Consider the following 24,720-nt stretch of genomic DNA (forward strand, 5'->3'; position numbering starts at 1 on the left):
GTCCACGCTGGGTGTGGATCCTACTTAAAAAAAAAAAAAAAAAGCATAGACCAGTGTCATTCCAGGGTGGATTGGCAGACACTCCTAGTGGCCTTTCTAATATGCATCCTCCCCTTCTTTTTTTTTTTTTTTAATTTTATTTATTTGAGAGAGAGCGAGCCAGAGAGAGAGCACAAGTGAGCGTAGGGTGGGGGAGGGACAGAGGGAGAGAGAGAAGCAGACTCCCCACTGAGTGGGGAGCCTGACATGAGGCTCCACCCCAGGATGATGGGGTCATGACCTGAGCCAAAGGTAGATGCTTAACCAACTGAGCTACCCAGGTGCCCCACTCCCCTTCTTTCTTACCAACAGTACCCTGATTTTGCTTAAGGCAGCCATATGCCCAATTAAAAATGTTCACTTTCCTAGGCTCCCTTGCAGTTAGGAATAGCACGGGACTGAATTCTGGCCAATGATATGTAAGTGACAGTTGCCAGGTGGGGGCCTCCAGGAAACCCTTTATAAAGGTCAGAGACTTCGCTGCCATTCTACTCCCCCCCTTTTTTTTGCTTGAAATGCAGACTCAATGACCAAGCATCCACCTTATAGCCATGAAAACAAAAGCTACAAGTTAAAGATAGCAAAGTAAGAGACAGAATGACCATAGGTCCTTGACAACAGTAGAGGGGCACTTACTTGCTGATGTCCCGGGTAAAAACAGTCAACTAGTCAATTAAATAAAGAAACAAAAATCCGATTTGGTTAATCCATTATGGTCAAGTTATTGTTCCATGCAGTGAAACACAATTTTTAAGAAAATATTTATTTATTTATTTATTTGGGGGAGACGGGAGGGGCAGAGAGAGAATCTTCAAGCAGACTCCCCGCTGAGTGCAGGGACTGACTTGGGGCTCCATCTCCCTATCTGTGAGATCATGACCTGAGCCAAAACCCGGAGTCGGCCACTTAACTGACTGAGCCACCCAGGCACCCCAATCAAACACACTTTGAACTAGTAAGGCCATTAAGACATTAAATGTGCTATCATAAGGGGTGCCTGGGTGGCTCAGTCGGTTAGGCTCAGGTCATGATCCCCAAGGTCCTGGGATCGAGCCCCGCATCGGGCTCCCTGCTCAGCGGGAAGCCTGCTTCTGTCTCCCTCTACCGCTCCTCCTGGTTGTGCAAGCTTGCGCGCGCGCGCTCTCTTTCTCTCTTGCTGTCAAATAAATAAATAAAGTCTTTTAAAAAATAATGTGCTATAATAGAAGATGGGTGCAAATTTCCTGTAGGGTCTGTGAGACACCAGCACTGCTCACACTTCCATGTGCCTATAAAACCCTTGGGGACCTTGTTAAAACTTCAGATTCTGATTCAGTTGGTCTGGACTGGAGTCTGGGGTCTGCCTTTCTCAGAAGCTTGCCGCTAGCACTGAGGATGCCGGTAGGGACCACACGCTGAGTAGCAAGGACTTGAAAAATGACAGCTCTTTTGTCAGTCTGCTCCTACGTTGGAGCTATTCTGTTTTTCTTTGATATGTGGATTATTCAGTTAAAAATCTACAGAGGACCCAGTACATTTTCAACAAAAAAAAGTTTTTATTTAGAGTATTTCAGAGACAAAAAGCAGTTCACTTTGTTTAGTAAAATAAATTTAACAAATGCATTTAAATAAGGTAAATCGAAGACTTCTGTGAATCTTTTTCCTGTTACTTGGTTTTCTGCCAGTTGGAGTCTCTGTCTCCCAGCCTGACTGGGTTCTTTCATAAACATAATATGAGGGGGGAGGCATTTCCTTCTGACTCTACTTCCCTAAGTTGTTTTCCTTCTGTTATGTTTTCAACAGAGGCCTTGCCTACTCTGAAATGGATGGTGAAAATAAATTGGTACTGGGAGGTGATGGTAAACGGCAAACTTAGATGATTTTCACACCCTCTATAATCAAGAACCAAAAGGAAATGCAAGCCCCACCACTTCCCAGCCAAGCCCCTGCTTTACACAGAAACTACGTGGAGTTGCCTAGGGTTACTTTCTTTTCTGGTTATGTACATTAAAAAAATACAACGTTGTGTTAAATAGCCGGACAGCTAACAATGGAACACACAGCACTACACTGAGAAACCAAAAAGCTGGGTTAAGTCGAGGAGAGAAACAGTGGATGGTCTTCATGGAGGGCAGCTGCCAGTGGGCACCATCTCCTCAGTCTGTCACGGATCTGCACTCTGAGGGCAGGCCTTCCGATCGCCGCCACTGAGCCAGACGTTGCTTAAACCATTTCTGGAGGAGGGAAATGTACAAAATTACCTGTCACATACTGGCAAACAGGAACATCCCTTCCTTTTCTAAAAGGTGGCCTCTGTGGCCCAACCGGAAAGGAATGTGTCCACGGGGATGGTTTTTCTCGCTGTGATACTTACCGTCCCTGCCCCAGGACATTTGTACATGTTATTTCCTATGCTTAGCATGTTCTGTCTTCATTCTTTATCTGATGATCTCCCTCTCATTCTCAGGTCTCAGCTTAAAAAGAACTTTCTCAATGAAGTCTTCCCTAACCACTTTGGGAGACCCTAAAGCAGGTTCTCCATCCATCTCCTTATTCTCTATTTTAATACTTTGTTACCTTCACAGAACTTTTACTATCTGTAATTACTATGTTTATTCACTTGCTTTTAGTCTACATTTCCTTCTGGAATATAAGACCCACGAAAGCAGAGACTGTTTTCTTCTTATCATCACTGATCTCATCCTTTACCCCTAGCACAAGGGCTGCTTCCTCAAGTTCGCATAGCCAACTGATCACCATAGAGCTTCCTATGGGAAGGCCCCAGACTGCAGAGTCCCCACTGGTCACCTACCCAAGTAACTTGCCTGTTTGTCCCAGCGTGACATGAAATAATCATCACTCCCAATGTTTGCCATGATGCGTGAAAGGTTAGGAAATAGGAGAATTAAGCGTGAGGTCTGACTTCCCACAGGGCCCTCTGACTCATCGGCTCCCATGAGGATCAGTGTCTGGTGTTTCTGTTTCCTCACTAGTCCCTCCTCGACATTGTTTTTTTAAAAACCCAGTTTCCTCCCGGCCAACCTGATCCACACCCCAGCCTGTTTGCCAGCCTGGGTCTCCCAGTCCCCTGTGCGCAGAATCCCCCCACCCCTTAGCAGCACCGTAAAAGGCAAGGACCCTGTCCAGAAGCATCGCATCTGGGGCCTTCCCTAAATCCATGGTCTCTTTTGTGAGATGTGAATATGGGAGAGCTGCATGGCGCCCGTTTCACTAATGAGGTAGCTCTGTGGGGGTTTTGGGGCGACAAGGTCTGATTCAATAGGATTTCCCGTTACTACCGCTGAATACATGGCGACGTTTTCAAGACGGACTAATTAAAACTTGGAGGAGGAAAGTCTCATTTTCTGTCAGGATTCATTTAAGACAAAATGAGCTGGCCTTATTCAGAAGAGCCACCCATATCTTTATACTAGTAATGAATATTAATGGACAGTTACCAAAAATAACTTCGGCGAGGACTACATTCGTGAACTGGAAAATTGGCGTCCACATGCCTAACAAAGCGAACCCCGGTGCTGGGGAATGGAACCAGGTTCAAGAACAGCGGAACAATTTTCTCAAGATACATATTTTAAATCAGGTGTGTATGTAATAATCTGGCAAACGAGTTGCTGTCCATCAAAACCCATCAAACACCTCGCTTGCTGCTTTTTCCCTCCAGGGGTGAGTCTTATCACATCTCCCTCACATCAATGCGAACTTTCCACCTGGCTTTATTCTTCCCTTCCTTGTTTCAGTCATCCCCTGGGAAAGACATTCATCCCTCACTGGCTCATAAATGAATGCCCTCATTACCTCACCCCATTGATGGAGATTTATTTACTCTGAGTGAACAGATGATAATTAGACACTGCGGTGGGGAGGGATGGAGGCAAAATAACATTGTTCCTGTCCTTTTCTCTAGTAACTAACATTTTGTTCATTTCAGGGGGAGACCTCTAGAGGTCTTTATTCCACTGATAAAACCTCCAACAACTAAAACCACGGAGTTCTGGGAATAGTCCCAGGGCATGAAGAGGAGATAAAGATACTGGGAACCTCCCTAAGAACCAAGGCCAGCTACACTGGGCTTGAATTTGTGATCATAGAAAACGCCAGGTCTTCCTGACCTCCCCAGGGACTGATAAAAGACCTTTCCCAGCCCCTTCTAACACTGACTTCAAAATAATAAAAGACACAGGGGTTGGGATTCTGTAAGGTTTATCTTTTAAATGGAGGAGGTATCTTATTACTGCCATGAGAAAAAACAAAAAACAAAAAACCACCCATTCTAGGATCCCAGCAAAGGCAACTTAAAAAGTTATTAACATTAGAGCTCACTTCACCTCCCTCTTGGTTTCTGCAGGTGCCCCCCCAATAGCAGAGAGCACTGTCCTACAGTGGGACAGTTACGAAGAGGTCATCAATGTCATCATGTCAGAGAATGTTTCCAATTTCTAGTCTCTCCTCCCCCTGCCAAAGTACCAGCAACGTGAATCAGCTCTAGTTCATGATCTCAAAGGAGCATCTCATGCTTATTTGAATCGGAATATGACTCCGATTCTGGTAGGGCTGAGCGATCAGGCATAAGAAATAAATATTATTTTGGCTTTGGAGATCTCTCCCTGTGGAAAGGGGCAAACAGATAAAGACTAGAAACAGGGACATGCTGATACCAGACACAGCTTATATGTAGGCCCCGTGACCCTGGCCTTCACAGAGTTATTTAGAATCCCTGCAAAACCTGCTATAATGTAAAAGAATTTTATTTATGCCTGAAAGGTCACCATTGGGCATTATATCTCCAGAAGACACTTTAAAAAATATAAATGTTGTTTGAGGGGATGCCTGGGTGGCTCAGTTAGGTAAGCGTCCAACTCTTGATTCCAGTTCAGGTCATGATCTCAGGGTTGTGAGATCGAGCCCCACGTTGGGCTCCTCACTGGGCATGACACCTGCTTAAGATTCTCTCTCTCTCTCTCTCCCTCTCTCCTGCTGCCCCTCCCCCTCTCTAAAATAAATATATGTTATTTGAGAAGATTAAAGAAGAAACCATTCTTACCAAGCCATGCACTTGGGGATGGAGTGAGCTGCGAAAGAGTTTGGGTGGAAAGGATGGGAAATTGGAAAATGGGACCAAGCAAGTAAGGGGTGACAGAGGACGGATACCCTGAGGAAGCCTCTTCCCCCAAACTTGCTAAATGTTGCCTCCCTCTGAGCTCTGGGCTCTCTGATGCTCCCTTGTGGGTCCACACAGGAAGGTAGAGGGGCAAGCAGAGCTGTGGCAGCCCCAGAGAGGAAGAAGGGGTTGGCCCTGTGGCAGGAAAAGGAAGCCAGGGGCTCTGCTCTGAGGCTGACTCACCCCTACACCCACTCATTTCAGGGTTACATCTATCATTTGTTCACTTGAGGATGGAGGCAGGGGGGCAATGGAGAGCGGCTGCAGTGGCGGGGCGGGTGGGGGGAGAGGGGGGCAGGTGAACCTGCTGTCAGAAGTCTGACTTGGTCGACTTCAATCACAAAAAGAATTAGGCGCCCTTTCTTTCTTCCTGCCCCTCACCTGATTCATTTCAGTTCTTTAATAGAAGGTGAAGGTCAAGAAAAGATTGAACATAGCCGGGATGTCTGTCATGTAATACAGATTTTTTTCCCCCATCTAATACATGGAAAATCCATGTAACCCACGCATTTTTTCCCAGGAAGAAATACAACAGAAATGGAATGTTCAGGGCACCTGGGTGGCTCAGTGGATTAAAGCCTCTGCCTTCAGCTCGGGTCATGGTCCCGGGGTCCTGGGATCGAGCCCCGCATCGGGCTCTCTGCTTGGCAAGGAGCCTGCTTTCCTTCCTCTCTCTCTGCCTGCCTCTCTGCCTACTTGTGATCTCTGTCTGTCAAATAAATAAATAAAATCTTAAAAAAAAAAAAAAAGGAAATGGAATGTTCAGTCCTTGCCTCCATCCCCTAGTCAGTCCCATTCTTTCTCTCTGTGAAGACAACAAGGGAGCTAGAGGAGTCTGGACTGTGACCCAGACTGCCACGGTTCAAGCTCTATTACTTCCTAGTTGTGGCCTTGGGCCAGTTATCCAACCTTTCAGTGCCTTGGTTCTCTTATCTGTCCAGCTGGGCTAATGTTACCTACCGCAGAGCCCTGCTGTGACACACAGATGACTTACTATGCAGAGGGTGCCCGGCACAGTACCTGGCAAGGATCAGCCATCACAGAGGACGACGTAATTATTCTGCCTCACTAGTGACGGTGATTTACCGTGGGAGTAACAGAGGCTGAGAGCGGCTTAGACCCCTAGCTGGAACTGTGCCCACAATAAATCTACAGCCTTTTTAAAAGACACATTATTATTATCTCTCTGATCACTCCTCTTTTCTAAATATAGCGTGGGATTTTAAGTGAGAAAGCTTCAGCAAGCTGCCCCCGCAGGGGGTTCCAAGAATCATGAACTGGAGGACTTGGGTTACATTAAATCACCTTCCATTAAGTTCTGGTTCTGGGTAGTCCGACAGCTGTTCCCTCCGTCCCCTTTGCTAAAAAGGGATATGCTTGACTTTCTATTTGACCTAGGGATGAGAGGATTTTCTGTGGGCAAATTCTCCAAAGTGCATCTGGCTTAATTAGTAAAAATCATTTTAGGCTTGGGATCCAGGGTCTTGGTTCTCGACTATCCTGGAGCACCCATTACAAGCTTTCAAGTCTCAGCTGAGTATGGTTCAAGGTGAGGAGAGGTCAAAATGCCTGATGCTCTGGTCTATAAAATGGGAAAAATAAGACCATCTCTGCTTTAGAGCTGAGACTAGAGGTGTGGAAGTGCTTTGGGCTCCCCTGGGAGAGATGCTAGGGCAGTTCCAAGTAGTGTTATCATGCATAACTAATTGTCTTTCCATGACCAGGGGGAAAATAGAAGTCAGAAAAACTCTGGATAGGGTTGTGGGTTTGTTTTTTTTTTTTTAAGTCAGCGGAAGGAGCCCACATTGCACCTGGAGGTTAATAATCATGGGCAGTGTTGCATTCTCTACCCTAAACAATATTCCGAATAACATAGGAGCTTTTAAAAATAGATAAATGAATCAGCGCACTTAATGGGACATCTGCTTCCACTCCCTTCCGTTGTAATGTCAGATGCTTTGCTTCTTGGAAAACTCCAGAAGAAGACTACATCTTAGAGCCCGGGAATTTTTTAAAATATGAAATCTCCCTGACTATATACAGTCTTAGCTCTGCCGCTAAGGGGAAGCTGTGCGTGGTATGGTGGAAAGACCCTTGCTATCCTGGCAACTCTCTCCCTCTTGGCCTCAGTTTCCTCGTCTGCCAAAGCGAGGACTGAATTTACAGCCGATCGCTCAAGTCCCTTCGCGCCCCGGCACTCTCACTCGAGAAGAGATTTGAGAGCGGGGGCCCCATAGAGCGCACAAGTCGCCTCTTCGGAAGGTTTGGCTGCGGGAGGAGGAGGAAGCCAGGCGAGAGCGGACCGGGGCCGCAGCTCCCGAGCCGGAGCAGGGATGGCGCGCTCCTCCCGGCCTGCGGGGAGAGCAGCGAAGCGCGGAGAAGGGTGGTCGTGAGGATTCTGGACGGTCCTGGGGGAGCCACCGCGGGCTGGGGCTGGGGGCGCAGACGGGGCGCGCGGAGCCGGATCGCCGGGATGCGGCGGGGGGCGCGCGGCGGCGTCCGGGCTCCCGGGGTGCGGGCGGTAGCGATGGCAGGTCGGAGAAGGGCGAGCGGCCCCCCTGCATGCGCGAGACGGCCCCGGCAGGCCAGGGTTGGGGGAAGCGGGCGCGGAGCGTGCCGGGCTCACCTGGGTCTCCTCCTCGGAAAGGCCGGCCTCGGCCGCGATGAGGCAGAGCGTGGTGGGGTCCGGGTGCTTGTTGACCTTGTTGAAGTTGTACTCCAGGATCTCCACCTGGTCCTCCGTGGGGCCGCTCGAGGTCTCCGCCGACATGGTCTCGGCGCGGCTGCGGGGAGGAAAGCAGCGGCTGCGGTGAGCGCGGCGGCGGGCGGGGACGGAGATCCGGGGCGCGGCCGGCCGGGCACCTCGGGGCGCGGGGTCGCCCCTCCCGCGGGCGAACGGTCGCGCGAGTCCCCGGCCGCGGCAGGCGCTCCCGGCCGAGCGCTCGCGAGGGTCCGCCGGCTGAGCCGCGCGTCTCCGGGCCTGCGGGCCTGCCCGGGACGGGGGAGGGTGGGGTGGGGGGGGGCGGTGCGGGGCGGTTCTCACGGCAACTTTCCCCGGGGCCCGGGCCCGGGGCGGCGGCGGGAGGGAGATGACGCGGCGCGCCCTCCTGGCCCCGAGGCTCTAGGGACTAAGCGGGAGGGGAAGAAGCGCGGCGGCGATTTTAAAAATCGCCTTCAAATCCCGCCCACCCCCCCGCCCCACCGCGGGAGAGGGAGCTGCGCGGGGACGGTCCCTACAGGTCGCGGGCGTGGGGACACACCTCACCGGGCCGCGCGTCGTCCTGCCTCTAAAGTGGTTTCTAGCCAAGGAGGGCAGTGCACCCCACCCTCCTCCGAAGAAACGACCCAAAGGACGGAAGTTACTTCTTCAAGTGGGGAGCTGGAGCGGCCCTTCCCATCTCTGCCTCTTACAGAGCTGGCGACAGCGTCCGCAGAGATGTCGGGTCCTCCCGCCGGTGCTGGGACCGGGAACCGAGCGTCGGGAGAAATGTCCCCTGGAGGGCTTGTGTGAGTCACTCTGCAATCTGCCACCTCCTCTGCCCTCCCGCCCGCCCCGTCACCCCCATCATCCCGAAGCCAAGAATCCACAGCCTCCAGTCAACGCGGCTGGTCGCTGCCTTGCGTGGTCTGCACACCGCGGCGTAGCTACTGCGGGAGCCCCCTGCATGGCCGGCCTCAAGGTCTCTTGTATTTCCTTACTTCAGAGCCAAACACTGCTCTGGCAGGTTTGGGGTACCAAGACTTCCTGCTGCATCCTCTCCATGTCTGAATAGCCTCTGAACTGTGTCCGAAAAAAACGGGGGGGGGGCAGACGTGCGTCCCTCCTCTCCCTTCCCACAATTTAAGAGGTACCGAGGTACCGGACGTTGCAGTCTGGGAGCTGTCCGGGAGGATTTGGCAGAGACAGGTCAGGGCTCGACTTCGCTGGCAGTAAAAGAGAAGCACAAGTGTGGGAATCAGGTTGGTTTGTTGTTTAAACAAACCATTGCAAAATCATCCAGCACAGTCCTGAGTCGGTTTTGATGTGGTTTGTGCCGGAGGAGGAGCCGCAGTCCGCCTAGGAGCCTGCACAACGTCCCTGATGCTGGGACAAGGTTTTCTGGGACCTGCCTCCTGTGCTCCCTGATAAAGGTCTTTACCGCTCTTCTGGGTCACTTGGAGAGGCTTGCTGGAGGACAAGAAGCCATTCTACTGGGAGGGAGTGTCGGGCTAAAGGCCCTTGTCAGGTCAGCAGGAAATCTCTGTTTTTATGTGAGTTATATGCCCCCTCCCCATTTAAAAATCTGTACCAGTGATTCTAGGTCAGAAACACCTCCTCTCCTGTTGACACCTGTCTCCCCTTTTCTTTGAGCCAGAAGCTCAGAGCTGGAAAGAACCTTGGAGATGAACATTTTCAGTCTTCTCCTGGAAAAGCCCAGGGGAATGAGGCCCAGGAAGACTTCCTATCCCAGCGGTGCCCAGTTAACGACCAGCACCCTAGAGGGGAGAGCCTTAGCTTTCGTTTCAGTCCTGCACTCCTGGAGACCCTTCTCAGCAGGCCATCCTGTCTTTAGTTTGGCAGAAAAGATCAGGAGGGCAACCGTTTAAAGGCAGGGGCTTTGGAAAGAGCATTGACTGTCCTCATAGGATACCAACTCCAGCCAAAGCTGCCCACGGGAAACACCCACCACTGCTCATTTTGCCCAGAAGAGTATAGGAGAGGAGACTCTACTGCCTCGGATTTTATTTCTTGGAAAGCTTCCATCTAATCCCATGGACACAGTTATGCTGCCTCTTTTCTAAGAGAATTTTTGCTTTACAGAATTCTCAGTCCTTCAGAAATATGAACCAAGTGCACAGATTTCTAAACTGGACTCAGATTCAAGGACTGCTCTGCATGTACTTATCTCTTTTTGTTACATACTTACTATTATGTAACTCAGAGGCTCTTACTGTCCTTACATTTAATCAGGTGCATTTTCTTTTCTATTTGTGTGGCTTCCTGTTACAGGACTTTGTATGAGGTTTCACGGGTAGCTTCCGGTTGACTTCAAAGTTCTCCGTGGGTTAGTTGGCTGAGGGCCACTGGACTCGTTTGGCTGCTAAGGAGACTTGTGGGAGGTCCATTTGAACGTACCTACTTCTCCAAGATACACCGAACAAACAAATCTGACCTCTGGAGTGGGATCAATCTGCTGTTTCTCCACAAAACCTAGTTTCTGTCCTTTCAGCCCTCGTCGGCTGACAAGCGTTTACGGCTGTTGCTTCATTTCTTCTGTCCTTCGCTCTCTTTTCAAGGAAATGTAAAAACCAAATCACCCTGGTAACCTGGGCCTTATAAAGCTTCTCAACTCTTTCCAGTAAGCAAACTGTTGAAAAGCCTCTCTGAAGGTAGTCTAGACACTTTCAGATGAAAAGAACTACACATATTTTTAAAGCTCCTTAAACTTTAATCTCAGCACAAGTTCTGTTGTCGCTGTGGTTATATTCATAACTGACGGAACATTCAAAGAGTAATGCGTCCTGTAGTCGTGTTTTCTTTCGTGGTCAAGGGAAGACAAAACCGTTTCAAGAGGCTAAATGAAAACAGCCAGCTTTTTCCTGAATTAATCCCAATACCCGGTTGGTGGTTTTGCCCTTGTCCCCTAACCTGATAGTTATTTTAAAGCTATTTCCCTGTATGAGCTAGCTCACAGACAGTGCTACAAACTCGTAGAAATTCTATGAGTTCTACAAATTCTACAGGTTCTACAAACCTGCAGAAATTGCTGTGAGCTCACAGTTACTATCTTCTTCCTGTCCCAGCCATCTGACCTCTTTGTAAAGCCACTGGTATCAAACCAAATGGTTATCAGTGGTAGATACTCGTAGACAGTCCCGTGGTGAGCTGGCCAAAAGAGAAAAAAAGCCGTGGAATCATTTTTAAAGGCCATCTCCCAAGTTTCTTTGGCCCAAATTTCCTTCGCGTTCACTCCAGACTTCCACGAACCCATGGGCCCTTGAAGCATTAGGTCTTTTCTTAAGTTAGGAAAATGTGCTATGCTGCCCCAACCCCAAGAGAAGTGAAGGTTCTTCATTTATCACTTGCTGAACTACTCTGGACAGGGTGCCAGGGGTAGTACCCAAGCTGTCAGTGTGTCTCAGGATGGACAAACAGGGGATGCCTAGGTGGCTGAGTGGCTTGAACGCCTGACTCTTGATTTCTCCTCCGGCCATGATCTCAGGGTCCTGGGATCTGGCTCCGCACTCGTCGTGGAGTCCGCTTGGCATTCTCTCTCTCTCTTTCCCTCTGCCCCTCCCCCACCCTCTCTCTTTCTCTGTCCCCAATGAATAAATCTTAAAAAAAAAAAAAAAAATAGGAGTGGAATATTGATCGGCCTCTCCGGGCTAAGAGGAAGTCTGCTTTCAAAAGAGAGTTTTTGTGTGTCTGTTTGTTTTTGTTTTTTGTTTGATTAATGTCCTTAAGCTTTGATCAGTAGCTCTCATGCCTGGCTGGGCCTCGGGGTCACCTGTAGAAATGTCCAGGGGCCCCGCCTGAATCCTGAATCAGAATCTACTTTAGGAACCCAGTGGGGAAGGGATATAAAAAACATCTCAGCTCTTATTTACAAGATTTTGTAATTTAATCGTTAAAATCAATGATAAATGTTTAGAACTTAATACTTTATACCTGTAAAAATGCATTAAAATATTTTGTACCTCTGATGCTGTGTAGCATCTCAACAGTTGAGTAGATGGTAGGTTGAGGAGGTTTTAAAGGAAGAAAGGTAAAAAAAAGATTCTATTTATTTACTTTAGAGAGAGATTGGGGACAGGAGCAGAGGGAGAGGGAGAAAGAGAGTCCCAAGCAGATTCCTTGCTGAATGTGGAGCTGGATGTGGGGCTCAGTCCCACAACCCTGAGATCAGGACGTGAGCCAAAACGAAGAGTCATGCCAAAACCATGCTTAACTGACTGAGCCACCCAGCTGCCCTTAAAGGAATAAAGTTTTTAAAATACACAAATACATACCAGAAAAAAAAAATTTAGAACCATGTTATTAATCTTTTTTTTTAAAAAGATTTTATTTATCCATTTGAGAGAGAGAGAAGCAGTGAGAGAAAGCCTGAGAGGGGAGAAGGTCAGAGGGAGAAACAGACTCTCCGTGGAGCTGGAGTCCAATGAGGGACTCGATCCTGGGACTCTGGGATCATGACCAGAGCTGAAGGCAGTTGCTTAACCAACTGAGCCACCCAGGCACCCACTATGTTATTACTCTTTTTATATGTATGGTCAGGAATGGGGAAATTGCCTTTAAAATTATGAATTATTGGGGCACCTAAGTGGCTCAGTCAGTTAAGTCTCTGACTTTGGCTTAGGTCATGATCCCAGGGTCCTGGGATGGAGCCCCACCTTGGGCTCCATGCACAGTGGGAAGACTGCTTGTCCCTCTGTCTCTCCCTCTGCCCCTTCCCCTGCTTTTTCTCTCTCTCACACAAATAAATAAAATCTTAAAAAAAATAATGAATTATCCAGAGACATTTTCTCCTGCTTTCAAAAATTTAGAAATAATATAAAACCCTTTAAAAATCTTTCAGAAAAATGTATTTTTATATTGAAATCAGAATTTAAGAAGGCAGGTCATCAAAAGAAAAATTCCACTTCATACAAATACCTGTAATTGATTTAGAAGCCCAAAATTATAGTGGAGAATACTTGACAAACTTGGCAAATGATTGTCCTTCTCCTATTTCTTAAAGTTTCCTGTGAGAGAACTGCTAAAATTTAAGTTATCATTTATATGGGTAACTTGTATAATAGAACTTAAAACTGAACATTAGACTATGAATATACCATATACACATAAGAGGATTCTGAATAGAAATGGAAATATATATATATATATTTTTTAAAGATTTTACTTATTTATTTGACAGAGAGAGAGATCACAAGTAGGCAGAGAGGCAGGCAGAGAGGGGGGGGGAAAGCAGGCTCCCTGTTGAGCAGGGAGCCCGATGTGGGGCTCGATCCCAGGACCCTGAGATCATGACCTGAGCCGAAGGCAGAAGCTTAACCCACTGAGCCACCCAGGGGCCCCAAAATATATTCTTAAATGCTATTATTCATTCTAGTTTTACATATTTAAAAAACTAAAAAAACACAATAAATAATAACTGATTATATGTAAATTAGGGAACTACAGATGGTGTAAAGTTTTTTTCTTTGTATCTTTTTCTGGTTTTCTCCATTTTCTATAATGAGCATTTATTACTTTGAAATTAGGAAGTTTATTTTTTCTTAATAAGGTATCCCTGAGAGGGGCGCCTGGGTGGCCCAGTGGTTTAAGCCTCTGCCTTCGGCTCGGGTCATGATCCCGGCGTCCTGGGATCAAGCCCCACATCGGGCTCTCTGCTCAGCGGGGAGCCTGCTTCCTCCTCTCTCTCTGCCTGCCTCTCTGCCTACTTGTGATCTGTCTGTCGGATAAGTAAATTAAAAAAAAAAAATTAAAAAATAAGGTATCCCCGAGAAGACCGATGATCCATCTTGCCCAGTTTCATCTGATTATTGGGAACAAATTACATTTTCAGCGTCTGGGTGGCTCAGTTGTTGAGTGTCTGCTTTTGGTTCAGGTCATGATCCCAGGATCTTGGGATCGAGTCCCACATCGAGCCCCACATCGGGCTCCCGGCTTGCCAGAAAGCCTGCTTCTCCCTCTCCCTACTCCTGCCTGTGTTCCCTCTCTCGCTGTCTCTCACTCTGTCAGATATATAAATAAAATCTTTTTTAAAAATTACATTTTCAGGGAAAGCATGGAACTTGTTTTCTATCAAGTCTACCTAGAAGATTAGGGAAGTAGGTACTTTCATTTTGAAAGATCATTAGGTATTAAAAGGATTATTTGTAATATACATGTAAGTTATGAAGAATAAATATCAGTGAACCCCATCCAATTTAAAAATTAAATCATGACCAAGACTATGGAAGCTACTTGTATTTCCTTCCCAATCCCACCCTTACGGCTTATTTGCTCCCAGAGGAAATCAAGATTCTACCTCTTGTATTAATCATTCCCTTGATTTTTAAATTAGTCCTATCACATATGTATGGATTCCTAAAAGAACATATTATTTTAGCTTTGTATATTTTTGAATTGTATAAAAGTAGTATTTTATGTGATTATTCTGTGAATGCTTTTTTCCCATCAACATGTTTCCAAGATTCATCTATATTTCTGCATGTAGAGAAGTTCATTCGTATTCAGTGCTGTTTCCGTTTTGTGAATATACTGTAATTTAGGTTTTTTCCTGTTGGTGGATATTTGGATTGGTTTCAGTTTTTTGCTATTACGAACACTGCCTCTTAGAACTTCTTTTTTAAATATTTTATTTATTTATTTGAGAGAGAGAACAAACAGGAGTAGAAGGAGAGAGAGAAGCAGGCTCCCCGCTGAGCCGAGAGCCCACCATGGTGGGGCTCAATCCCAGGACCCTGAGATCATGACCTGACCTAAAGGTAGAGGCTTAACCCACCGAGCCACCCAGGTGCCCCGGGAACATTTAATCATATGTCTTCTGAAGTGCATCTGGGAGGGTTTCTCTAGGGTATACACGAGTGGAACAGGTCATAAGATATGTGACTTTTTTTTCTTTAAAGATTTATTTATTTTAGGGAGAGAGAGAGAGAGTGTGTGTGAGCAGGGAAAGGGGTAGAGGGAGAGACAGAATCTCAAGCAGACTCCCTGCTGAGCGGGGAGCCCTACCTGGGGCTCGATCTCAAACCCTGAGACCATGACCTGAGCCGGAAATTAAGAGTCGGCCGCTTAACCGACTGAGTCACCCAGGAGCCCCGAGATATGCGGCTTTTAACTTTGTAACATATTATCAACTTCTTTTCCAAAGTTGTTGAACAAAACTAAACAAACGGTGCATAGCATTTCCTTTGCCCCACATCCTCATCAATACTGCCAAACTTTTAAATTTTTGCCAGAATTGTTATGTATTCTTTTCATGCATGAGTAATACCGAAATCTCTTTCAGCTATTTATGTATGCAGCTTGCGTAAGTTCTCGGGGCTAAAGGCTCCATATGTTTACTATTTACTGTGTAAAAGTATTTCCTGTTCCAGACGAACAGGAGATTGAGGTATTTTTTGAGAGTTTAGGGTCTGTCTCTAGGGTAGCTTGTTCTTTCCATGGGTCACCAAAAACAATGCAAAAGATGTATGGAAAACCAATTATAGTAGATCTTTTGTCTGTCTGATGCTAAAAATGTTCCTATTTTTCCCTTTTACAGAGTTCCTGGAAGTCAGGACTTGATTCTGTGCTCAAAAAAAAAAAAAAAAAAAAAAAAAAAGTTTAAAAAACAAACAAACAAACCATGTTAACCATATCAATTATCCACCCCTCCATCCCCCACCCCTGCAAAGTGAGTATCAATGTCTCTGAATGAAAACAATAGGTATGAATTTCAAATGACCCAGGAAAAGAAAAAGAAAGGATGTAGGGATAGACAGGAAGTCTAAAAGAGATGATTAGGCTGTGGGTTTAAAACGTTATAAACATGAAGAAACAGATAACGTGCTCAAGGGTTTGGCCTGCGATACCATGAGCACCGGGTGCTGAACTCCAGTTCAAAAACGGGTTGTTATTAGTTCTTTGGGTCTGTCTCTCTCAGTAATCAGAATGGAATTAGTCCAGTTTTGCAGTTGAGAAAAGTTAACTGATTTGTCTGTAGCATCGGCAGAAGGCTCGGAATCCTACCTTTTATTCTGGCCTAGGCGGGAAACGCAGTTTGTGGTATCTTGGGCAACAACATTGATTTATACCTTTAACATATATTCTCCTCGGGGCGCCTGGGTGGCTCAGCTGGTTAAGCAGCTGACGCTTGATTTGGGCTCAGGTCATGGGCTCAGGATCACGAGGTCAAGCCCTGCATCGGGCTCCAAGCTCAGCATGGAGTCTCCTTGTCCCGCTCCCTCCGCTTCACCCCTCCCTACACCCCCACTTGCTTCTACTCTTTCATTCTCTCTCTCTCTCTCAAATAAATAAAATCTTTAAAATATATATATATATTTTCCCTATGCTCTACTGATGTCAGAGATTCTAAGATATCACTGGATCACCTGTTTGGATTGTGAGGTCTAATTGGCGTTGTTGTCCGTTATTTTAGCGACTAGCAGGTGCTGGTGGCAGCCAGTCTTTCCCAGTGTGGGGCGGGCACTGCTGACTTGCTGGGGTCTCCGCAGCCTCATTCCCTTAGCTGCTTCTGCAGGCTTCTTAGAAACCTCCCCACGTCTCCTGGGAAAGCCTGGTGTCTGGCTGACACCAAGGTCACAAGCATAATGGACTCACCCCTCTCCGGTTTTGTTCTGACTCTGTTGTTTGGGGTATGGATAAATTGGGGAGATTTGTTCAAGTTTGTACAGTAAGATCTGAGTTCCTAGTTTTGGACTCCGTGTAACAGCTTCAGGTGCCTGGAGAACCCCTGCCAACTCACAACGACAAGCACCCGTCCTCCCAGAACATGCTGCACTTGACTCAATGAGGCAGGAAGACTGAGAGACCAACTTGTCCTTGAATACATGCCATTCCAGCCGGTCGCCGGCCCACCCCATCCCAAGGACCTCTCTGTGCCCCTGGGTTCTGTCAGGCAAAGGTGTCATCAGGTTTGGTTTTTGATGCTTCAGCGCTGCTGTGGGATGGCATCTCTCTTGGCAGCTGGAAATCCAAGGCTTAAAAATATGAAGTGCTGCCTTCTTTTAACTTCCGCCTATCTGATGTGTGCTGTTACGTGCTGTGTGGAGCTGCTAATTCACCGCACTACTTCCCAGGAATTCTGCTTTCGACTTGCCTTAGAAGCCCCCTATTCCAGGAAACCCAGCAGAATGAAGAGCAAAGTGAAATTCGACTTAGTATAGTCCTGAGTACAAACAATTAAAAGTTCCAAGTACTGATCATTCAAGACATCACTTTGGGGGCACCTGGGTGGCTCAGATGGGTAAGTGTCTGACACTTGAGCTCAGCTCAGGCCTTGATCTCAGGGTTGTGAGTTCAAGCCCTGAGCTGGGGTCCATGCTGGTTGTGGGGCCTACCTAAAAAGAACAAAACAAGGGGCGCCTGGGTGACTCAGTCATTAAGTGTCTGCCTTCGGCTCAGGTCATGATCCCAGGGTCCTGGGATCGAGCCCTGCATCAGGCTCCCGGCTTGGAGGGAAGCCTGCTTCTCCCTCTCCTACTCCCCCTGCTTGCGTTCCCTCTCTCACTCTATCAAATAAATAAAATCTTTAAAAACAAACCAAAACAGAAAACATCACTTTGCCAAGGCTCTGTTTCTCTCATGTGAAGAAGGGATATGATAAACACCTTCACCTAGCTCCCAGCTTTGTTGTAAAGTTTATATGATATTATTGTAGGGGGAGTATTTCTAAACTGTGACGTGCTCGCTTACAGAAGATACTGTTCTTTCAACGACTGTGAGCTAGGCATTCAGTGGGGTGTCTCCGAGGACAACTGGTAAGAACAGTTTATAGTTTTCAGTCTTTCTGGGCTGCAATTTATTTTAAAAAAGTTTTTTCCTGGAATGGTAAAGTATAAGCATGGAAATCAGAACCTTTTGGGAAAAAAAATCAAATGCTGTCTGTATTTCTTCATCATAAGAGGTATCCCTGAATGGAATTTCTCAAAACTAATGAGTTGGGGATGTGCGAGGGTGAGGATGTCATATCTTTAGCATGTTTTCTCATTAGCACTTCTACACTGTGTGTGGATTTGAATTTAGTTGCTGGATTTTTTCCCCCCCTCATTTCTCACTGGCACTTCTCAATTTATCCTCCCATCTACTAATGAGGAAGCGTTACGAAGACAGAAGATGAGTAGTGAGGAGTTAAAACAGGAGGAACAAATACTCTATGAGCTAGTGAGTAGACTTTTCTAGGCTGTCTTGGCTTATGAGAACAATGATCAAATTGAAATTGTTTCAGAATCATTTGTTGCTGGTCTGCTCCCATGGGGGGGATGGGTCTTACACATTTCCATCTCGCCAGCATTCATTAGGAGAATCTGGCACTGAATAGGTACTTATCATTTGTCTGCTGAGCTGAACTTAGCCAGTGGCATCTGGCATGACTTGATTGAGGACACAAGTTGGAAAGACATGGTTTTCAACAACCAGGACTGACCAAGTTAAAAAACCAAAACATTACATTGGAAAAAATAACTTCCCTGCCTTCTAATATCTTTTGGTCCACACTGCCTGAAACAGCACAGAGTTGGTTCCTGTTTTTGAATTGCATAGAGACACCTCATCCCTGCTAGCACAATAACAACATACTTATTGAGCAATTACTCCCTGCCCGGCACCGTCGTACATCTTAGACGAGTTAACTCCTGTAACCATCAGAGGAAGCAGCATCACGGGACAGGCACTCTTCTTGTCTCCATTTTATCCATATAGTAATTGATGTAAATGGAAACTTCTATCCCTTTCCCCAGGAGATGTATATAACTTTCCCCAAACACAAGCCTAGTGAGTGGCAGAGCAGGAATTCAAACCCAGAAAGTCTAGCTTCTGCATCCACGTTCTTAGCCACTACACTAGATTTCCTCTTTGCATGGAGTAGCTGTGTAGACAGAAGAGCCTTGAAGGGTGGTTGTGTAAAGAGGAGAAGTAAAGCCAGGTGGTGCCTCCTGGGACAAAAGTAAGGCGGTGTCCTGCATCTATGCCGGCTCCCCTGTGGGGCAGAGCCAGTCTTGCAGCAACGACCCTCTTCCTGTGGCATGTTTTGAAACAGAAATATGGTGACCAAACGTGGCTGTGACCCAGCGAAATGGTTAGCTAGTGATTTCAGTGACTGCTACCAGCCGGGCTGGCTTGCTTTGCCCCTCACGCTCTTCTTTAATTGGTACAGACATAATTGAAAGATGACATTATGTGAAAAATACAGTGGACAAATGAGAAAAGATGTCAGCATTTGACAGAACAGAACAGAAAGGTTGGCTTCAACCAGACCAGGTAGATCTTAGTGACTATGGCTGCTACTTACTCCCTAGATTTATAGTTTTGTCAAATTGATTAAGGAATCTCCTGACTGTTGTTGAAACAAGTCCGTCAGGGGTCTAGAATTTCTACAGCCACTTACAGGAAAATAGCAAGATATGAAAAGGGAGGGGGCGGCGTCTGTGAAGCTCTTTCAGCAGTGAATTAATCATTAATTAACCCTGGACAGAAAATTCTTTGTATACACAGAGTTCTTTTCACTGGTAGCCCAACTCATGCTCTAAGTAGAAACTTTGTAGGTAGAGACATGGGGGAAATGGTTAAAGACAGTAATAAAACCTTGGCTTCTTTGTGCTATGAAATAAGTGGAGAAATGAGTCAACCTACGTAGAAGTAAACAGGCAAATGAAAGAAGGCAGCTCCACTTCCATAATCTCCTCGCGGGAGAGCTGCCTGTTGTTTCAGTTGCTGTTCCGAAAGTCTATATAGTGATCGTTAGGAGTTCAGAAGAAATTTTCTCTAGACAGAACGCTGTAAACTGTAGGTAGAATCCCAGGCTTACTGACCGACCAGAGGGAGTGTAACTAAAATGCTTGTTACAGAAAAAAAAAAAAAAGGTAGAAATTCATCCTGTTGAAATATCCCAGGGAAATTTAATAAGCTATCCTCTCACTTTGAAGGCAAATGCTTAAGAAACAACACACTTAATTAAGCCTTGGCTCAGAGAAATGAGGTTCTGGTATGGATATTGAAGGGGGTTCAGGGAACTTGGAGGAAGCTAGAGGTTTATAGCCCAAATCTGATGTATCCCAAGAGTCAGGAACAGTCCCTGACACATTGTAGGGTGTACAGTGAACACATATTGGATGCAGGGTGATTGAAATTTATTTTCACTTTGGGAAGTATGACTTACCCATAAAAACATAATCATTAGAGCTGTATTCGGGTCAGATATGAAATAAAGTGGGGGAAGGAGGGAGAAGGGGAATGTTGAGAAGCACTGATGTGAGGAGTAGGTGGTCATAATTAATAGGAAATATAGTTTCCTATAGAATCTATATTTTCTATAGTTATAGGAAAATATAGTTTCCTATAGAGACATAATTAATGAACAATAAAGAAAAACTCAGAGATTATTTGGCACAGTCCTCACCTCCTCCTTCTTCTACCCAAGGGACAAGGAAGAAGGGGGTAGGAAAGGTTTTGTGCCTTGCATTTCCTGGGGCAGCCACCAAGAGGCGCTGTCAGGCTAGAACAGTTCAGTTGCTGGCCTGAGCTCTTTGCAGGTAGGAGAAAGAAGCAGAAATAAAATTATTTTGAGTACAGCATTAGTTACAGAGGGAGTGTTGTATATCTTTATTGAATTACATAGAGGGGAGAGATTTTAAATCCTCATTAATGAATGAAAATATTAAACCGGTATGGGATATTGGAAAGAGCACTGGGCAAAGAGTCAGACCTGCATTTCAATTTCAGCTCTTCTACTTAGTAGTCACATGACCTTGGCTGAGGTGTTTGGTTTTTTGTTTGTTTGTTTGTTTTTAGCATTTGAAACTTAGTTTTCTTCTCTATAAAATGTGGCTAAAAACTTCCTTCCTTACTTCAATTGTGATCCAGTGAGACTGTGCTCAAGAAACAACTTAGAAAACTATAAAAAGACCTTCATGTTTCCAGAAGTGCAATAATTTATTCATCTGGAAAAGTGATGATGTTGGGCCAGATGACCTCTGAGATCATTTCTCCTCTAAAATTCTGACACTCGGCATGGCCTGGGTTTAAATGATCATGCTACTCCCCAACAACAGCTTGCTAATGTCACTGACCTGAGAAAGGGGGATGCAGTGGCTTATTCCAGGCTCTGTCCCTGGTACGCTGAACGCTTTGTGCCTCGTTTCTACTTCTAAGGACCACTGAAGAGCCCACAACACATTTTGAACCAAGGTGCTCTTTAATATTGAAACTGTTAAATGAATGGGACCAAATAATTTGCCACCTAACCTGGAGCATCGGTGTGCAAAGGGGGTGCTGTTGCTGTGATTAATTACACCAAGACAACAGCATACGTCAGAAGCGTCCCAGGCAAACCTGGATATCTGGTCCCCTTAGTATACATAAAACATTCGATTTCTCACGTAGGTGTGGGATAGTACAAATATTCCTGTTGAATTTAGGTATCCAGACTGCTGTCGGAGTTTAGCAAGATGCAGTTCTGAATCTTGGAGGACAAAAACACATATTCCTAACCTTGGTAGTGAACAGGAGGCCGCTTTTTGCTCTTAAGAAATCATATGGTTGCAGTTTTGTGGTCACCGATCAGAGAATACACTATAGCTTCAAATTTCCTGATCTTTCATTTTTATCCCACTTTGAATAGGTAGGATAGAAATTTGTCTGATGGGGTGAATATGGTTGGACCTCTGCCCGCTTTGGGTATTGTTAGTTTGGTTGTGCTAATGCTTAGTAAGTGTGAATATTCATTACATCTCAAACAGAGTTTGGTCCTATGATCAAATATAAACAAAGGGACAAAAACGGCTTGTACTAGAGATTTCCAGCGGCCCAGCCATGTGCTCAGGGCTTTTCAAACCAGATAATCCAGGAGGGGTGAGACTTGTGAAGTAAATTGATTTATCAGATCTCTTTGAAAATGTCTCATGCCCTAATACACCAAGAAAACAGATTTTTAGACAAATAGATTTCTGTTATGAGGCGGGGGGGTGGGAATCTTTAATATTTTCCAAAGCAAACCATTAAACATAAAGAGAAATTTACACTGCTAAGGCTAGAAGCATATAACAAAAAGACCACCTTTCTAAACTGTTTGTGGAGAGGAAAAATGGCACAGGTAAGTCAAAATGGCAGGTTATAAATATCCCTTTTTAAAAAGAGATTTATTTATTTATTTTGGGGGTTTACAGAGGAGAAGGAGAGAGAATCTTCAGCTGATCGAGGAGCCCAGCTCTGGGCTTGATTCTCATGACCCTGAGATCATGACCTGAGCCAAAATCAAGAGTCAGACAACTGACTGAGCCACCCCAATGCCCCTATCAATGTCCTTTCTATGTTTTAAGCTTTTCATTTTGGGTAACCTACTTAGCTTCCTAATTCTGCTTGACTTAGAAGACATTAATTAAATTAATTATATTAATAGGCTGCAGGGTAGGGAGAAATAGGGTTCTTTCTTAGAAGAGGAAGGGTGCTCCAAAACTTAAAAGCTAATGATAGAAATCAGCCTGGTATTTTAAAAATCTAATCCAGTGAAGCCACAACACAGATAACTGAGAGTCGGGTAGAATTGTCATATTGTCCTGTAGCCATCTAGTCGCTTTAGAATGTCAACAAAAATTAGAGTTTTTTTCCAAAGTGGTTCTTATTCCCAGTGCCTGACTCTCAAAAAGGCTATTCATTTGTCATTCTGGGGACATTTCATCATGATTTATTTTTTTTTAAATGTATACTGGGTTCTACAATACTTTTGCCCGAGCCATAATTGCATGGTAAAGAAGAGTAGTTAGGGACTTTCCTGGTATTGCACATGCGTGATGGGTAGATGGTTAGGCTGCCTGTTTGTAGGAGTTTGTAACATAATGCAAGGAGGCATAACTTTCTCAGGTTGATTTTGCATTTTGAAATGTCTAGGAAAGACTCTTTGGGGGTGCCTGGGCGGCTCAGTCAGTCAAGGGGCTGCCTTTGTCTCAGTTTATGATCTCAGGGTCCTGGGATGGAGCCCCATGTCAGGCTCCCTGCTCAGCGGAGAGCCTGTCTCTCCCTCTTCCTCTGCCTGCCGCTTTGCCTACTTGGGCTCTATCTCTCTGTCAAATAAATAAAACCTTAAAAAAAAAAAAAAGAAAAGAAAGAAAAGACTCTTTGAAGAATTATCTCCACGCAAATGTACTTCAATCAATTACTTTTTATGGTCCAACCACCATTCTTGTTTTATGACTGTAATTAGGTAATGAATAAAATGACATGCACTTGGTACTTTGTAGCTCTCCAGATTATGCCAAAGTCCAACCATGCATGTTGCTTGTTGCCGTGAAACTCAGTTATATGGGCCTTATTTTTTTACCCAGTTGTTTTCATGAACAGGTGTTCAGCTAATGGGATAAACAGAGGGTGGGAAGCTAGAGCCTTCTTATTAACATCACAAAATAATTGAAAAGGACAGATACTCTACAAAGTCCAGCTCAGGGGATAACTCAACCCACTGTAGGTCATATCGCTGAGCATTAGAGAGATGTTGCAGAAAGGCTGGATGAGGGGGCACCTGGGTGGCTCAGTCAGTTAAGCATCTGCCTTTGGCTGAGGTCTTGATCCCAGAGTCCTGGGATCCAGCTCATTGGAGGGCTCCCTGCTCAGCGGGGACTCCGTTTCTCCCTCTGCCCCACCCCCCAAATCATGCTCTTTTGCTCACTTTCTCTCAAATAAATAAATCTAAAAAAAAAAAAGAAGAAGAAGAAGAAATGCTGGATGGAGCCTCAGAAGACCCTCACTCTGCTTCCAGAAATGTTACTTAAATTTCCAAGTGACTTTGGACAACTTAATTGCTTTGAACTGCCATTTCTTCATCTACAACTGAAGGTATCCCTACCTGCTACACTAATCCTACCCCTACCTGCCTCACAGGGTTGTTGTAGGATTCAATAAGATAGATTATGCTTATGAATAGCACTATAAATTATAAACCCTATATAAATACAAGATATCCCTATTATGGTTCCTATGCCTTTCCTGGTGACTCAGGATCTGCTGTTGGGCAATTGAATGCCAACAGGTTTTGCAAACATTAAAATAGCAAAACATTTTAGAAACTTCACTCAATGCTATGACTAATAAGGTCCCTTAGAACATTTCATTTGCTTTGTCCAGGTAATCAATGGCCAATATGTAGAAATGAAATGCTTCCAGAACTGACGAGCCCAAGTTGAAGAACATGACATTGAAAAGGGAAGATCACTGAAGATCACACTCCTTACGCTCCAGAATATTATTTCAGCCTCTGATTAAGGAAGTTACTAAGGAACTAAGAAAAACTTCTAAACATTTGAAATACTGGACTAGGACTTGTGATATCACATGTCTCCATTTCTCACGGACAATTCAATATTCCTCATCGCTTAAAGAAAGCATAGGCCCTCTAGCCCACCCCTCTCCCTTTCCTGTTTCCCATCAACCAGATCTGAAGAGTGCTCAACACTACGTAGGAGTATATTTATTATGGCATCATTTGTGAGACCTGAAAGCAGCAGAAACGTTCAATACTAGAGGATTCAATAACCAAAGAGTGCATAGAAATAGGAGACCAATAAAAAGCAGTTAGAAAAAATGCATTAGATACATTAGAAATATAATTCGCAACATAGGTCGGTCTTAAGAATATGCTGTTGGGACGCCTGAGTGGCTCAGTGGGTTAAAGCCTCTGCCTTCGGCTCAGGTCATGATCCCAGGGTCCTGGGATCGAGCCCCGCATTGGGCTCTCTGCTCGGTGGGGAACCTGCTTCCCTTCCTCTCTCTCTGCCTGCCTCTCTGCCTGCTTGTGACCTCTGTCTGTCAAATAAATAAATAAAATCTA

General features: G+C 45.4%; 1 protein-coding gene across 7 annotated transcripts in view; it reads right to left on the reverse strand.

Annotated features, from left to right (window-relative positions):
• Window positions 1-1,551: 1,551 nt before the first annotated feature.
• Window positions 1,552-24,720, reverse strand: part of HOPX (HOP homeobox) — a 30,911-nt gene continuing 7,742 nt past the window's right edge. For 2 of the 7 annotated variants that reach the window (XM_080797336.1, XM_080797339.1), the window contains exons 2-3: window positions 7,824-7,980; window positions 1,552-2,252 (exon numbers count right to left, since the gene is read on the reverse strand). In XM_080797336.1, coding sequence (XP_080653462.1) covers window positions 2,175-2,252; window positions 7,824-7,967 — 222 coding nt within the window. In that variant the 5' untranslated portion in view covers window positions 7,968-7,980 and the 3' untranslated portion in view covers window positions 1,552-2,174. Of the gene's footprint in view, window positions 2,253-7,823; window positions 8,171-8,240; window positions 8,381-8,457; window positions 9,051-24,720 lie in introns of those variants that run through there. The other 5 variants (XM_080797340.1, XM_080797341.1, XM_080797337.1 and 2 more) reach the window with 5 other exon arrangements.

Source organism: Martes martes, assembly GCF_963455335.1.
Source record: "Martes martes genome assembly, chromosome: 2".
Taxonomy (NCBI): domain Eukaryota; kingdom Metazoa; phylum Chordata; class Mammalia; order Carnivora; family Mustelidae; genus Martes; species Martes martes.